This window comes from Idiotropiscis lumnitzeri, chromosome 6 (assembly GCF_059441095.1).
Source record: "Idiotropiscis lumnitzeri isolate Australia: NSW breed Sydney's pygmy pipehorse chromosome 6, RoL_Ilum_1.0, whole genome shotgun sequence".
Classification (NCBI taxonomy): Eukaryota; Metazoa; Chordata; class Actinopteri; order Syngnathiformes; family Syngnathidae; genus Idiotropiscis; species Idiotropiscis lumnitzeri.
The window spans coordinates 5,851,756-5,868,829 of NC_142396.1; the positions used below are offsets into that span (position 1 = coordinate 5,851,756).

Below are 17,074 nucleotides of genomic sequence, written 5' to 3' on the forward strand. Positions count from 1 at the left end.
CTTTCGGTCCGTGACGGGCTGTGGGAGTCGAGTGCTGCTGTGTCATGGCTCGTCAAAGGTAAAACCCACAATTGGACCAGTGCTCCACCACGGATGTCAGTACTCGAATTTCAGACCTGTCACGTTTCTCACATTCTGTCAAGCCATTCTACGGATGAAACGTAACCGCGGGCAACTTTGGAGCATGTGTGTGGCCTCAGCATATACGAATGAAGCTCCCCTTCCAGAGTCAGCGTCAGCGCAGGTGTTGTACTGCAACAGCCTATAAGGTTTCTCATCCACTCCATGACTGCTGTGGCCATTTTTTTGGACAGGTTAAAAAAAAATCCTGTTAGGCATCCACGGCAATCACAGACGGTCACATTTGCCCATTTGTACAACTTCCGTTACCATGACGACAATGTGCCGCGCTACATTTTCTCTGCAGAGTAAGTAAAATAACAAATATGTCAGTCGTGGCATTCTTAAGCGAGAACTGCGAAAAGCACCTTTTTTTTTTTAAACTAATACATTTGATAAACTCACACTTAAGCCTTTTAAGGATCCACGTGTGTTTGTCCCAGTACTTTTGTCCATATAGTGCACTCATTTGTCTTTTTGATCAAATCTCTCCCAATAATTAAGCCATATTGTGTGAATCTCTGATGGTAATACAGTAAGGCTCTAGTGGACTCGTTGTAAAGATGGATGTAAACCAGCAAACAAACATTTACACTCGCACACACACACACACACACACACACACAAAGGGCATGGAGGTCGGGGGGGGGGGGGGAGTCCAGATGCACGCATGCGCTTGGACGATGGGTGGCTTCTATGTTAGCACCTTGTCGACTTTTATGTTTTGTGCAAATTATCCCTAAAGTTCATCGTTGAAAAGATCATAGAAAGAATAAAATCTGCTCACCTTTTCCACAGGTGGTTAACTATGCATATACAGTATGCCAAACATTCATATATATTTATATATATAGATCTATATATATATTTTTTTTATCTTCCAAAAATTCATATGAAATCTATCCTATATACATTGCTTCTGATTTAAAATAACATGTTTTTTTTCAGTTTCAATATATTTCTTTCACAATGTTTAGAATGGACTTTTTTCCCATTATATTATGTATCACACATTACAAAAATCTAGCCACAGTGTCAAGAGATAAAATAACAAGAAGTTCAAACTGAGTATGAGTGAGGTCACAGTGAGCGCTAGCTACTCTTAAAACCCACCAACGCTTTTTAAACGGAAAAAAATGCTTTTTGAGTGGGCACAAACAAAAAACAACAACAAAAAAAAAAAAACAGGCTCACTGTTCCTCGGCGAGATTGTAACCTTGTCTCTGTGGACAACCTGGCTCTCATCGCTCTTCACAGTTTACCACGGTGTTCTGCTTACAAAGTGAATAGCAGCGATACAGACAGACGAGTTGCGATGCTTCAAGCCCGCCAGGTTGTTGATGAAGACCTCGCAAAGACGACCCCAGCCCCCCCGCAGCTCCTTGCGTTTGGCTCATTGAGTTTAAATTGGGAAAATGTGCCTGGTGTGAGGCGCAGCATTGATCTCAGGGATGGAAATGTCACCGGAGCGTGTCAAGAACGCTGTCTAGAGTCACTGGTAGAAAAATTATTTGGGCGCAGGGCGGATTGCCAACATCGCAGCCTCACATTATATTTGGTATCCGATGCAAATCAGTCGAGTTCTTTGAGGAATATAATACTGTACCCAAGGTTGTGCAAAACACAATTGTCAAGAAATGTTCTGATATGAAGTCGTACAAGTCCGGTAATAATGTCGCTGAGTTGTATCAGCTATCGGAGAGGTTTTCATGCTTGGTTATTGAAAAATTATTATTTAACTGGCAGTCTAATTTTTGGCTCGGATGTGCAACATCTAAGAGGCTTCTTGCATTGGTCTAATGTCGTGGACTCGTCATCATCACAGTTCTTGCTTTGCCTTTGAAAAAATGGTCCATATCATTTAGAACAGGCGTGGGCAAACTGCAGCCCGGGGGCCACATGCGGACCGTTAAACTTAAAAAATTAAATGAATAAACCTTGTAAAGGTTTTATTTTCTAAATACTGTAGTTTTTAAAAGACAAATTGTTGTAATATTTTTAAAATTAAATTAAGCATTTTAATTTTTCTCCAATGAGGTGAGGTTACCAAAACACTCCATCCCTCTACTCCTGGTCCGCACCCTCTGTCAAATTTTAGAACCCATTGTGGCCCGCTAATCAAAAAGTTTGCCCACCCCTGATTTTGAAGATAGCTCAAACCTGTTGGGTTATCCAGTAGACTCCGACAAACACAATTGAGCCTCTTAAAATGGGGGGGTACTCTGCTTAAAATGGCTGCCACGGCTCAATTGTAAACAATGCAATTTTCTCAAGCCTCTTCAACGCCATCGCTTCAATCATGTTTCATTTCAAATCAATTATAGACCACGTTTGTAATCACGATCCCATTGTGACCCAAGCTAATTATTTCACCTAGTGCTCCAAAGTTCCATCGCGGAGAGGTAGAAGAGCCTCTTGGATTGATTTGTTATCTCGTTTGGCAGGGCTGATGCAGCTGGGATGGGTTGGGGGATTCTCTGCCTCACATTTTGGGATGCCCTTTAATATGAAGGAAGACCGGAAGAAAGCAATAATAATAATAATAAGACAAAAAGACATGATGCGACTCGTCATGCTACAGTTTTGAGGAAAAATGTGAACGTAAGGAGATGGCTCCACCAAAAAAAAAAAAAAAAATCATGTCCATGTTTATATTCCATTTTTTCCTTTTCAAATATATAAGTGTATAATTAGGAGAAAAGAATAAACTATTGGTGGAAAACATTTCTCTTGGTTTTCTATAGTAAAAAGCAAAAACAGGTGCAGATTCATTTTCCCCTTTCCACAAATGTCTTTTGAAAGCTATAATTAGATATACTCATATTGTTATATAATACGTATTTATATATGCGGTGGATATTAAAGTCAACACGGGCCTGATCAAATGCCAGTTTTTTTCAGATAGGAAACAATTGGGTGAAAATATATCCTTTCAAAACTTTTTCGACCATTAATGTGACTTCTATCCTGTACAACGCAGTTGGGAGGGTGTAAAAAAATTAATAAAATAAATAAAAAACCTCTGTGACTGTGATAATGTGGTTGCACAAGTGTGCACACCCTCTAGAACTGCAGATTTGCTTGGTTGAGAATTAATCAACACGTTTCAACTCATGTTAAATGGGAATCAGCACATATTTTTAAGTGCCTTGGATTAACCCCAAATAAAGTTCAGCTGTTCGAGTAGGCTTTCCTGATATAATGGTGGAAAAAGTTACTAATTATTTTTCTTGCTCCATTTTTTCCACATCATATAAACTTGCATTTGAACATGGGTGTGTACACTTTTTATATCCACTGAATATATATAAATATACAATATTCCCTTTGGAAAACCAAAATAATTGATTGAGAAAAAAGCCACAAGTGTTGGTTAAACATTCTCCAAAAGGAATGGATAGCACAGTCTAGGTATAGCAAGGCTTCTCCTGTGTTCTGTGGAGCTGCACCTATTGGGGCTTTCTTTAAAAACAACAGCAGATATAGAACAGACACGTTGTGGTCGTCCATCGTGTTCACCGCCGTTATCGTCGATTTCTGTAGAAATATTGTCGAAAGGCAACTGAGCTTTTTTTTTCTTGATTGGAGCGAGAACTCGTTCCTCCTTTACTCAAAAACTGCAAAAAGGCTTGGCCCGGTGGATGGTGGGGTTAGAGGTAGAGAGGGGAGGAGGGCAATCCGTGTATCATTCCATCTATCCGTTTCAAACTGGCATCCCAAGAGAAAGCCCAAAGAGGAATAAGTGATGCAGTATTTTTTTGTCGTTTTTTAACCTGACACAAAAAACAAAAAAGTGAATTTTCATAATTAAGGAAGTTGGGTAAAATTGACCCAATAGAAGATCGGCCCCCTGTTGAACAAATTTGGTATTTTTTTACCCAACTATTTAAATCTTAAATGTTGCAGGATTTATTTTTTTGGGGGTTCCATATGCAGATAATTTTGCTCAAATAAACTTATGCATTCCCATTTCAATTTACTTGTTGAAGGAACGTGTTGACGGTCTGGAATGATTGTTGTGGGGGGGGGGCTAACAAGCTAATGTATTTTAACTAATGTGCATTAACTCATTCACTATCAGCCGAGTAAAAAAAATGGATCTTTGACGTATTTATCCGTCAATGGCAGTGAGTGAGTTAACAAGCTTGTCATGAAAAACGTACTGATCAAATTCTAAAATGTTAATTTATTTTTCCCTTTATTATGTTCGATTAAAAAACAAAATCAGTCACTTTTTTCAGTTTGGGATTTTCGATTGCCAGTTGAAAGCGGAAAGGGTGAACGGCTCACGGCTTAACGTCGCGTAGTGGAGCCCAACGTGGAGGCGTCATCTGGAGGACAAAAGTGCTGGCTCCTCCTCTTCAGAGCACGACGCCAAACATCGGCGCAGCCCGAGTAAAAGAGGAGCTGTTGCTTTTCCATCCACTCGGCCGTGGTTGTGGGTGTGGTTTCAGGGCGGGGGTCAGCTCTCCAGCAGCTGCTTGAGTGCCCGCTCGATGTTCATGCGGTGGCCCACCCGAGTCACGCCCAGCTCGGCGAAGTCATCCTTGGTCAACGCCGGCAGGTGGGAGCCCTCGATCTCGTGCTCCTGGAAGCCGGCGCGGTGTTCGCCCAGGTTGATGCTCTCCAGCCAGTCGCCCACATCGTACTTGTTCCACAGGTGCAGGGGCTTCTGGTGGAAAGGTCTGAGCGCCAACAGCGGCGAGCCCAGACCGGGCGAGTGCGAGGGCGAGGGGGATGGTGAGCGAGAGCGGGAGCGGGCGCTGGAGCTTCGCATCACGAAGCGGACCTCCTTGGGCTCCTGCGGTAGGCTGAGGCTGGACGATTTGAGGATGGTCGGCGGGGGCGTGGTCGGCGAGTAGCCCGAGTAGCGTCCGAGTGGGTCGCCCCGGTCGGGGGATCCCGGGCTGGGGGTGCGTCGCATGACAGGGTAGCGGCTGCCGGGGCGGATGGTGTACGTGGTGCCGTAGCTTCTCTGAGAAATGGTGTGGAGTTCACCTAGGCTGCTGAAAAGTCTGAAGGAGACGAGCGGAAGCAGACATAAAAGCAGAGGGGCATGAGGGCAGGTCGCAATGGAAACAGGCTTCATTTTTTTCTTTGTTTTCACCAAGCGGCATAATTTGCTTCATTTTTTTTTTTCCTCCCCAAAAATATCTGACTCTATCCTGTCGTTGTTCAAAACTCCTTCAACGGACTACATTGGTAAATTTCGCTTGTGCAGGGTGCAAACGTTTGTGCTCGAGGACCACCTTAGATTTTTAAAAATAAACAAGTATAATGAAATCTAAAAAAAATTGCGCGTGAAAAATACAGTTCATTTGCGAATCACTACTTGCAAATTTCCCTGTCCTCCGTTATCAGAAATAAGAAATCAGAGCAAATCGGACCACTTGGTGCAAACTTGATCTCGGCGTCAGAAGTTGAGGTTAGTGCAAAGGCAGAGGGGGACCGAAGATCACAGCAATCCTACAAAGTGATCGACTTCAGTTTGGAGCTTTAGCCTGACTAAAAAAAAATCCCATCTGATTTAACAAAAGTGCTTGAACTGCACTTGGTTCAAAGCTTGTTTTTAAAGAGGATTCATTCCCAAAGACACGAAATATGATTCATGCTGCATTCCAGGACTGTTTTAAAGTCGAGGAAATCCCACTTGGAGTTCACTGGGTCAAAATGTATCACTTTACAGTAAAAGAAACAGATTTGAACACATTACTATAGTGGAGAACTTGTGGAATGCAATATTTAGTACACAAAGTTCTCAGTTTACGACGATCCTAATAAAGGATTCAACGTCAAGAACGCTGCGGAAGAATACACATTTTTTTGGACTACAGCGCGCACCAGATTATAATGTAATATATCTGATCAAATTTTGTAATCAGGATGAAAATCCTGACTCATGCCTTCCCTTGGCGCGCCTCGCATAATTCATAATAATTTACAACAAGGAACAACGGCTTTGAAACAAAACAAAAAAATTTACATTTGCGCTTTCTTTTACTTGAGTGACTTTATATCATAAAAATTATTAAGACGTTACAAAAAGGAGAAACACAGAAGCACAAACATACGGTCAGAAAAGTTGTTGACCCGTGCCCTGCTTGCATTCCTTTATGTTGACTTCAATACCATAGCTACCAGCTAGCTTGCCTTTGCGACAGCCTACAAGTAGGGCAAGGTGCTTGAATGAATACTACTAAGAAACGTGTTTGAAGTAAAATCATAATAAAATAAAATACGAAATATAGGCCAAACACTCCCCAACATTTTTTTACTGTTCATACAAGTCCAGAATTGTGGAAAACCGGTAACCAGTGTTGGGAGTAGGGGGGGTAACTGGTACTTGTTGCTAATGCTAACAGCTAGCTGTTAGTCAGTAGTAGCCACTAACGCCGGAGACTTGTGTCGTGTCATACAATGACGGCGTAATTAACTAGTAGTTTGTTAGCGTCCTAAATCAGCGACGTGTGTTGACGGTGGCAACTGCGTAACGTCAATAGCCGAGCGGTCCAAAAAGGAAGTCAAGGTAGCAGTTGCGCCACCAGAAGGGCCGACATCAAAGTAAAAGTCTACTAAGACGATTGCATCGGCAACGTTAACATTGACTCCATTTATTTTGAAGTTAGCAATTGCGGAAGCTTATCTGGAAAAGAGGTAGAAAAAAATATTTTATCATTAATTTGAGGACTGGTTTCACCTTAAATAGGCAAAATGTTCCCACACATGCGATTTACGTGACCCAAGTGTGGTTCCAACTTATTCTGGTGCTATTATAGTGATTGCGGACTAATCATCTTGCTTTAATTTGATCGCACATTTTTTTCCCCACCAGCCATTCTGCGGATCGTGTCCGGCCCAAAACGTGGTGCTTGATCCGTACGGATCACGCGTCAGATGATCCGTTGCACCACTGACAACGAGTCCATCATAGATGGCTGTTACCAGTCACTTTTCAAAATAAGATATTATTTTGTCTCAATTAATAAAGAAGCCAGAAATACCGTGGTAAAGTGGTACCCGTTTGCGGCCCGGTGGTTAGGGGACCACTGTGTTATTGGATAACTAAAATTATTCAAATGACACACAAATAAAAGAACGGTTTGTGCTCGTAAGACCACATTTCCCATGCTTCTTAGGAGATAAAAGCTAAAAATGGTAAGGCGGCGGATTGTAGTTGAATAATGAGCATGGTCGTGTGAATGCTTTTTGTCTCGCTTGCTGCAGGCGGGGAGGAGCAGAGAGGAGATGTGGTGTACGTGTGCTGATGTTTTTCTTGCATGCATGCTGTTTGCGTAGCTTCACTCACCAATGGAAATCATGCATCGCTTCTTTGGAACGTACACAAAAGTTGGCTACGATTAATTGGGGGATACATCTTTTTCGACAGTATGTGTGAGACGTGCACTACAAGGCAGTGATTCCCAACCACTATGCCATTTGTTTTTATTATCAGCTGTGACGTCGGACCTTTCATTTATTTGCTACATATAATCTGTCTTTGTTCACCTATCCGTACCAACGATGTGTAATGACAAACAGGACAACTAAATGCTCTCGTGTTTATCCACCTGTTGGCGTTCACACAATAGAATAATAGTTTTGTTTTCAACAAAACTGGCCCAGATTTCACACTAAGACACCAGCAGATCATTATTTCAGTGTATATACTTTTCGGGACATTTTCCCCGGTGGCGTCCTGTGACAGTTGCCATATAAAATATAATCATGGCTCAATCAGGCTGGGAAACACTGCTACAAGGGATGCACTGTAATCAAGAAAAAAAAAAGGAAAAGATCAGACTACAAAGGGGGCCGACGGACATGAGATGAGCTCCATGCGCACTTACACAGTGGTCCTGCCCTCCTGGGCGCACAGTCAGTTCTAGACCAATCAGATCAGAGCAGCAGGGGCGGAACATGCAAGGCGAGCAAAGAGAGAGCAATGGGAGAGAATGTTAGCATCGCTCGCATGGGACGCGGCCCGCTAGGCAGACGCGGCCATGGCCTCGAACCCCTTGTCCGCTGTCTTTGACATGCTACGCGTGTGAATGTGTATGTGTGCGTGTGTGCGCGCGTGTTTGTGACAGGGGGTGTGGCCAAGTAACACAATGGTGCATTCGTGTACTACGTCTGTGTTCTTTAATGCGGCCCACCGAGCGTTTACATTAATAAGAGTCCTGTTGTATTTATTACATTCATTGAGATGTTTCTACTCATGCCATTGAATAACTGGTGAGATTACATGAATGATCAATAATAAAATTAACGCTTACAGTGAATTACTCGCTACTTATTTAACACAGGTTCAATCATTTTTCATTATTTTTTTTTATTTGTGCACCTTATTACGGAATTGGTTTATTGATTGCTTCTACTAGTAAAACCTATTCGTAAAAAAACTTTACATTTAGAGAAATTTTAGTCATCTAGTAGCTAAATTGCTTTCAATAAGTACATTTAAATAATTAAATGCTAATTTTAATTTTATTAATTTAATATTTATCTTTAAAAAATACTTACTTTAGATGTATTTAGTGTTTTTTAACTATATAATTTAAAAATATTTAGTCATCAAAACACGCTATTGTATAAATTCACATAAATGTTTAATTGATTTCTTGAAAAAAATATATGGTAAAATACATTTGTAAAAAAACACTTTTTACGTATACAGTACATTTAGCAATTTAAATAACTGATTGGTTCATTCAAACTAAATTCATTCTAAATAATCAAACACAAAAATGATAAATATTATGTCACACATTACATACATACATATTTAAATTCATCATTAGGCCCATCTTTTGGTTTTCCAAATCTATTATTTTATTATTGAAACAACCTATTGTTATTTTTGGAATTCAAGTATACAATTAAATAACTGATTATTGTTACAATACAAGAAAAAACATCAGTAATACTTGTAAAACATGCATTTAGCTTTTTATCTTAATAAGTCATTGGTTGATGAATTAATTATATAACATACAAACTGAGTGAAATCTTATTTCATTTTTAACTTATGCTGTACATTTAAAAGAAAAAAATCACATAAACTTCATTTTCCAATGAGCTGGCCCATCTGTCGATTAAAAAATATGTAACGGTGTCCTTGAGCACAAACGTTTGTCAAAAGTACGGTTGTATACAGTAAGTATGCACGTATGTGTACAACTGGTAAACTTGTATGTAGCATGTTGCGGAAACATGACAATGACAGCAGAGTAGGTTTGAGCACCAGTTGGTCTGACTCATGGGCCACATGAGAGAGAAATGAGCACACGGTTCACAATCTCAAACAATTGCACAAAGAAAAACACAGATACACACACGGGGGGAAAAGGGACACGCGTCCCTTGAATTTTATGGATGCTTTTGCTGTTGCTCTTCTTGCATTCAAACTGAAATGGATAAAAGAAAATAAGGGATAGTCCCGAGACTTTTGTCCATGTATAATACTTGTACACTTAATAATTTCGATCAGGGCAACAAGCATGTGCGTCTTGGCTTGAGTGCGGTTTTAGAGCGCGTCACCGTGGACAGTCAGGGACAGACGAACTGACTTGAAACATGACAAGCACCCAAAAGCATGGAGAACAAGGTGGAGGCGTGGCACGGTACGGTACGGGACATGGAAAAGGGCAGACATGTGGTGAGTGAGGACTGAAGAGGAAGTAATGGTGTGCATGACAAGCTGATCTTCTCCACTGCTGCTTCCAGTCACAACAGCTCAATATTTGCTACACGACTCACAAAAAATTGAAAAAAGCTAAAATGCACAATGGGCTTTTTTTTTCTCATTTCTTTTTAATCAGTGATGGAAGTAAACATTTCTAAATGATTTGATTGTGCTCGGACGAAAGGTGAATTTTTTTTTTTGCTTGCTCCACAGCAGTGCCACAATAATACACCACTCCCAAAAAGCTTCATTACTTTGCTTTCTGTGAAATTTTAGGTTCAACCTAAGGTCCGACACCTACCGAGTGACTCGGCTGAATGCAACTGAACTTAAGGGTAGCGCCGTATGCGGGTTGTGCGGCTAGTTTTGATGAGTGGCCGACGGTCTGCAACTATATTGTTGTAGCTCTAAGTTTGAATCTGTGACAACGGCCAATTGAAAATTTCATTAAAAAAAAAAAAGTGTTTTCCGGGTACGCCGCCAATAATGATGTCATAATGAGTGCATCCTTGCTTAAATGAGATCATGATGAGGTGACATCTGAACAACTTTGAGATGACCCCAGCAACATTTTAAAGGACTTTCGCCCTTGATATTATATGTTGGAGGTGAAATCTTATCAACACCAATTTTAGTCCTGAGCTATTTAAATAGAGGCTCTACTGTACGCCATTTTGACAAGATCAAAATTGGATCTTGTATGCCAGGGGTGTCAAACTCCAGTCCTCGAGGGCCGGTGTCCTGCATGTTTTCCATCTCTCCCAGGTGCAACCCACCTGATTCAAATGAGCAGGATACTTATCAGGCTTCTTCAGAGCTTGCTGATGAGCTGATCATTTGAATCAGGTGGGTTGCAGCCGGGAGAGATTGAAAGCATGCAGGAAAGCGGCCCTCCAGGACTGGATCTTGACACCCCTGTTGTATGCTATGTAAAGGCCACAAGAAGGCTTTTCACTCGAGACACGACACACCATTAATTCCGTCGCGTTCAAATACATCTTAAGATACATCTTTGGAGGTTATTACTGATAATAGTGTCAGATGCGAGGCAGTGATAAGGCAGCATCTGCTCTTATCTTGCGTTTATCAGTGACGAGCCCGCAGCGCTGGAGATGTATCACTCGATGTATTTTATTTTATTTTTTAAACCACGACTTTGGGTGGAGCTTGGGGAAAGGGGGAGGAGAGAAAGGACGGGATCCTGGAGGTCACACTCTTACAGACTGTGTGCGTGTGTGTCTGTGCTGTGTGGTGAGAAGCCCTCAAGTGTGCACACTCACACCTCAAGGCCAATTTCCTTGTTTGCATCATCTGATAATGCAAGCTCATACAATGCTCAACTTGCGTGTGCTGTCACACACGTCTGTCACTATAGAAACAAGAGTGCCATTGTTGCGATATTTCTCTGCACAATTGCGGGACTAAAGTGAATTAACTGGTCAAAAGCGTGAGGGATCCAACGTGAGTCTTGGTTAATAGACATTCTCAAGTGATGCAAACAAGGTAAGCAAAATACCTTATTTCCTCATATAGGAGACAGGGGGGTTTAATTACTCGGCTGCTCTGTATTTTTACAAACGTTCAGTCATACTTAATAAACCCATAAACCTTACACAACAAATGAATTATCCTTGTTTTGTTAGTCCAATCCCCAAATGCACAACTTCCTGAAAGTTTGAGATTTCGGGTGAAATTTAAGGATGAACAACTTCCTGAAAGTTTGGGATTTCGGGTGAAATTTAAGGATGAACAATCTTAATTTAACCTTCAGTAAGCTTTTGAACGTCCAACAAGAAGCCGAATGGAAACACTCACAACAGGTGTAAATTCCTACAAATGTGATTTTTTACGCCTTTCTGTGACTCTTCCAGTCTCTCTTTATCCCTTTTGCAGTCTCTCTTTTTGATATTCTCTGACATGCTGAGCTCAGTGGCAACTTCCTATTTAAAGCCATCTGTTAATCATCTGTTATTCCTTTTTATATGTTCTGAAATGTATAGTTTTTGTTTCATTTTATTATTTCTTAAAGAGGACCTCAACTCCAAAATTGTTTTTATGACACTATGTTTTATGCAGACCCACTAGCCAAAACATTGCATTATTAAAATTGCATTTGCGGAATATGAGTTAAGCAGCAAAATCCACCTATTTTTAGCAAGCTCGGTCGGCAGCCATTTTGTCACTGCAGTTGACTGAAAATACATCTCAACTAATAATAATAATAATAATAATAATAATAATGATTCACACTCCACAAATGTAATATTAATCAGAATGCCATGGTTAGACTAGTGAAGGTGCATTTTTTTTTTTTTGCATTTTTTTTTCCAAATATTTTTTTGGGGCGTTGGCTTCCCCTTTATTATCATTGTTATAACAGCACTATAACATTAATCAGCTGGACATGTGCATTAAAAATTTAGAGAGGATCAAGTTCTGCACGGTTAGGGCACATTTTAAGCTCATCATGAAATGTCACCCGAAAGACCAACGTTTAAGTAAGTGATATATATGAACAGGTTACACAGATTTTGACCAGGACTGACTTTTTAAACTCTGTCATGAACTTCAGCTTTACAGATGCCATGTGTGTATCTGTGAGCAGTGAAGATGTCTGCCACCAAACTATGTGGTATTGATGCCATGTAAACAATAGAGGACCATTGTAACTGCCCCCCCCCAAAAAAAGGTTTGTGGACGACACAACTGGTGATCGATTGAGGCACGTCATCTGTTACAGTGGAGGCCACTATGTGAGGAAATAGAGTATTTAACAAAAGAAAACAAATCAAACTAAATGTGTATAGGGGAATAGTCTTCAGCAGGATTAGTTGACAAGCTGGTTAGGAAACAGAGTTTTTAAAAAACAAAAAAGGTTTACCCTAGTGTCTACAACCTTAGGGTTTACTCTCTCCAGTGTCCTCACATCTGCAGAAATAAAAAGCACTTTGTTGTTCTCTCAGGCATAGCGTGATTCCCCCCAACACTCAAAACAAAAAACTCTTCGGAGCTTTCCAAACATTGTGTTTCACTCTGAAGCAATGATGCTTCACGTTTTACGATGGAACCAAGAGTTTATCTGTACTCTTACCTGGCACCTGCTACAGGAGACTTCCTCCCGGGGTCGAGTGACGCTCCCAGTGGTTCCTCCCCCAATGACCGCGTGTCTTTATTTAGCTGCTGTAGTCGTGAACTGAGCTCCCCCATCACGGAAGGTTTCGCCCCCTCGTCGGCACCCAGCCCTAGTCCCAGCCCGCCGAGGTTGCCCAAACTTCCAATACCGAGTCCCACTCCTGGCCCGCGGGGCTCCACCGGGTCCCCCCATAGCTTGGACCGCCGCTGGAAGAGGTAGCGCGGCTTGGTGGGCGCTAGTCCGGTCACGGAAGCCGAGCCGCCGGGGGGCAGCCCGGCTCCTCCGGCCAGCGCCGCAGCTAGCGCCGCAGCCTGTTGCTGGGATAGCAGCTCACTGTCAGAACTCTGCTTCAGCAGAGGGTCCCTGAAGGTGACGGGGCCTTTACTGCCTCCTAAGTGGGACTTGAGTCGGGGCTTCGGAGGCACTGGTGGCTTGTCGAGCACAAAAGTCTGCCCGTCGGCATAGGAAGTGTGTGTGGTGTGTGTGTCGGCTGGTTCGCCGCTTTCTGAGGACAGTGTGGACATGCTGGAAACCGTGGAGACAGTGCTGGTGGTCTCGAGGTGGTGGTCTCTCTCCCGCTCGCTGGAGCTGCGCGTGTCGGCCTCCTCCACGCCCGAATCGGCTGCAGAGCCGGACTCGCCCACTGGTGGGGGCTCCAGGGGGTCCGAGGGTTTCCCTGAGACAGCTGCTGCACTGAGAGGAGCACTGGGTTGAGGTGGGAGCTGTGGTGGAGGCTGAGGTTGGGTTGGGGTTAGAGTTGGGGTAATTGGTGTTGAGGGCGTTTGCGGATTGGGTGTTGGTGGGGTGGTGGGTGAAGGGACACAAGGTTTGGTTGGGGAGAGTGAAATACCCTGAGCCTGTGCCAGCAGCCCGTTAGCGAACTCATCAGGCGGCGGGACAAATCCGATCTTACGCAGCTCCTCACGTGTTTCCTCATCACTGGAAGACAGCATGGCGGGGGGCAGCGTCACCGTGTATGGATCCGTGTCGTCCTCCGAGCTTCCCTGAACCAGAGCCTTCGCTATAGCTGGACTGGCAGCGCGCTGACTCTGAAGCTGGGGCAAAGAGACTGTGGGACTGGGGGACTTTGCCCGTGGACTTAGAGACTTGCTCGGCTCTTTGGATGTCGGGACAGTTGTCTGTTCTAGCTCTGGACTCCCGCCGCCAGCCTGGCCATTACTGGTCGCATGGACCATGATCAGTCCTGCCGTTTTCTGCTGCGACGTGTCCATAATACTGATTAGCATGCTTTTCTTATCTTCAAGCGTCTTTTCCTCCTTCCTCTCCTCCATTCTGGCCTCCATTTCCTGATGGAACGATACACTTGATGGTGACCACGGTGGTTTGGTGGGTTGAGGGACTAACACTGAAGCTGGAGTGGACCCAAGGCCAGACCCCACTCCCTTGGAGCTTTGAGATGCAAAAGGAGGAGATGTGGGTGACCTTTCTCCACGAGGAGACTCTTTGGTCTGAGTGTCAATGAATATCATGCCCTGGCCCACCCGCTCCTGTTTAGTCCGTGGCTCTGGGCTGCTAGTTGGCGATTGGCTCTGGGAGGTAAGCGCCCTCTCCCTTGCGGCCAGCGCAAGAGCCAGAGGGGAGTTGGGGTCCAGGGGTTTTCCGGTCAGCGGATGGATAAAGGTGGTCCCGCTCAGTGAGGGGCTCAAGGCCAAGGCAGGAGGTGGCAGCTGGCCAAGCTCTCTGGAGAGTATCCGTTCATCGATGGAGTGAGACTGCGTCAGAGAGGGGACCTCCGTTCCGGCGGAGGATGCCCCCTCCATTGTTCCGACAGAAAGGAAGACAGTGGATCTTCGCCGCTCCTCCAGGCGACGCTCACGGTCTTTCACTGCCCCGGCAATGGCGGCGGCAAAAGGGCCCTTACCCTGAAACATGGCCTCGCCCTGGGCCCGCAAACGCTCACGCTCGGCCATCAGCTGCTGCTGGTAGTAGTCTGCACGGCTGGTGCGCGTGTGGCCGTGCGGCGGTCGTCCTGAGGGTGAGCTCTCTCGGGAGTGGGCAGCCGCTAAAACCAAATTAGCTTTTTCTTGTGCATCCTCCACCTGGAACAACAGATATGTAAATTTTTTTTACTGGCAGGTGTCAGTTTACAGTACAATACAGCTCTTTTTCTACAGCTGCAACCGCACCTGCAACATGCCGTTAACGACCACTAACACAGTAGTTAAGTCATAATTACAGTGGATTTTGCATGAGAAACACACAAAAAAGTATCTGTCAAGATACCACTGCACAGAGACAGACGACCAGTCATATTCACATCATCTCTGAGTGGCAACTGAAGCCACACCGCCTGAGTGGAAGTCAATGAAAATAAGTGAGAGGTTCTTTGACACCGGTTCAACGAACATATACCACTTACCTGTAATTGCTTCACCAGGGGGCTCTTCTTCCTCTGAGGCTTGGTAGGTGTGTACAGTCCAATGCTGAATTGACCCACATTAGCGTAGGGGTTGTCAATAATCCGCCCTTTCCGTTTTATTCGCTCGGGCGGAGTGGCAGCAGAAGGACGGGGGATTTCTGTGGGTTCCACGGGTAAATGGGAAGAGTCCTGCAGGATGATCATGGAGCGGGCTTTCTTCTGTCTCTCCATCTGGGCGGCCTGCCGATGAGCCGCCTCGTAGGGCAGGTCCAGGGAGGAGGGCTTAAAGCTGGAGCGTCCCCCGGGTTCGTGTCCCTGACTCTGAGTTCGAGACGGGGGCGGTGGCGGGCAGAAAGCCGGGGGAGGTCCCGTGTCCAGGTAATAGGGAGGCGGCGGAGGTGCTGTTTGTGGAGGAGGCGGGATGGGATGAGGCTGCGGGTGGTCTCGGAGGCTGTCTGTCATGGAGGAACTGCGAGGGAAACGGTGCTCACCTTCCAGGGCGGATAGCTGATCCTCCTCAGTGGCACCTGCAGGGCACGGCGCATTTAAGGATGAGGATTACAGTAAACGGAAGACAGACCTTTTGTTAAAACAGCCCAGCAGGTCCATGGATACTTCACACACTTTAATCCTGCTATGTGAGAAACCGACACCTCGCACAGTAAACATCTTATCCTTAACACATTTCTTTAAAAGGCTTTTTAAATCTTTGTTTGACTTATTCAACACTTCATTAAACATGAATTAAGTGAGGGAATCACACAGCGAAATCATATCGTGATACTTGGAGGATTAAAACAAACAAAAAAAATGATCCCTTCTCTCTGCACTGAACAATCTGTCCCACAAATGAGCTGCGAACTGCCGTTTATCACAACAAATGAAACAAAAGAGAGCATAATTTTATTGATTCACAGTATTTTGTGAATTTTGATAGGAGATTGTTTTACCAAATGACTTGGTCCTGGACATCCCCTTAGGTAGTGCCATATGACCTCTCTCCATGGCTGGATGAAAACCTCCATGTAGCGTCATCCCTTGTCGCTCAAACAGTGACTGCAGCCAGACCCCCACCCCCACACAAAACATTGAAATGTGACACGTTATGTGTTTCGAGTGAGTTGCTGATCTTTGAATTGGTGCACTCACACTGATCTCTGCTGGTGTTATTCTCCTGCTGGTGGGTCGCTGTTTGACGGTGGCTGCTCTGTAATCTGCCTCCGGGGGCTGAGAACGCAACATGGACTCCTGGGAGGCCAACATCTCGTCGAGTCTCTCTGTTGAGAAGGCAAATGAGCCTAAGTAAGTAAGTAAGAAAGCAATGAGAGTGAGACACGTAAGGTGGCAACTGCCACATCATTTTTTTTAAACTGCTAAACACAATGGAGAAGACAATGATGACATGACGAGTGGCATTTAATTTTGTAATGCAAAGATTTGCCTGGTGTGGTACATGGGCTCCCTCTTGTGGCACATGAAAGAATTGCAGAATTAAATGTTCAAACGGTGCATAATGTTACCGTGGCACAATTGCTTTTTAAATCCCGTATATTTGTTCAATACAGTTCAGTTGTATTTAACTTTTTAAGTATAACCCATTGACATTTAATTTGATCGAACTGTTAACGAACAATTTTGATTCATCTTTATCTTTATGTTGAAAAGTGACCCACAAGCTAGCAAAATGAGTCGAAAAACAGACTATGTACAAAGGACGCTGCGTACAACATGCGGTGAGCACCCTCGCACCCAAGTCCTG

At 43.9% G+C, this 17,074-nt stretch overlaps 1 protein-coding gene across 14 annotated transcripts in view; it reads right to left on the reverse strand.

The window, feature by feature from the left end:
• Positions 1 to 3,934: 3,934 nt before the first annotated feature.
• Positions 3,935 to 17,074, reverse strand: part of shank3a (SH3 and multiple ankyrin repeat domains 3a) — a 125,066-nt gene continuing 111,926 nt past the window's right edge. For 8 of the 14 annotated variants that reach the window (XM_088299258.1, XM_088299257.1, XM_088299256.1 and 5 more), the window contains 5 exons: positions 16,465 to 16,592; positions 16,266 to 16,371; positions 15,316 to 15,842; positions 12,894 to 14,995; positions 3,935 to 5,135 (listed from right to left, as the gene is read on the reverse strand). In XM_088299258.1, the coding sequence (XP_088155384.1) occupies positions 4,583 to 5,135; positions 12,894 to 14,995; positions 15,316 to 15,842; positions 16,266 to 16,371; positions 16,465 to 16,592 (3,416 nt within the window). In that variant the 3' untranslated portion in view covers positions 3,935 to 4,582. Of the gene's footprint in view, positions 5,136 to 7,788; positions 7,887 to 7,967; positions 8,003 to 12,683; positions 12,731 to 12,893; positions 14,996 to 15,315; positions 15,843 to 16,265; positions 16,372 to 16,464; positions 16,593 to 17,074 lie in introns of those variants that run through there. The other 6 variants (XR_015844135.1, XR_015844134.1, XM_088299263.1 and 3 more) reach the window with 6 other exon arrangements.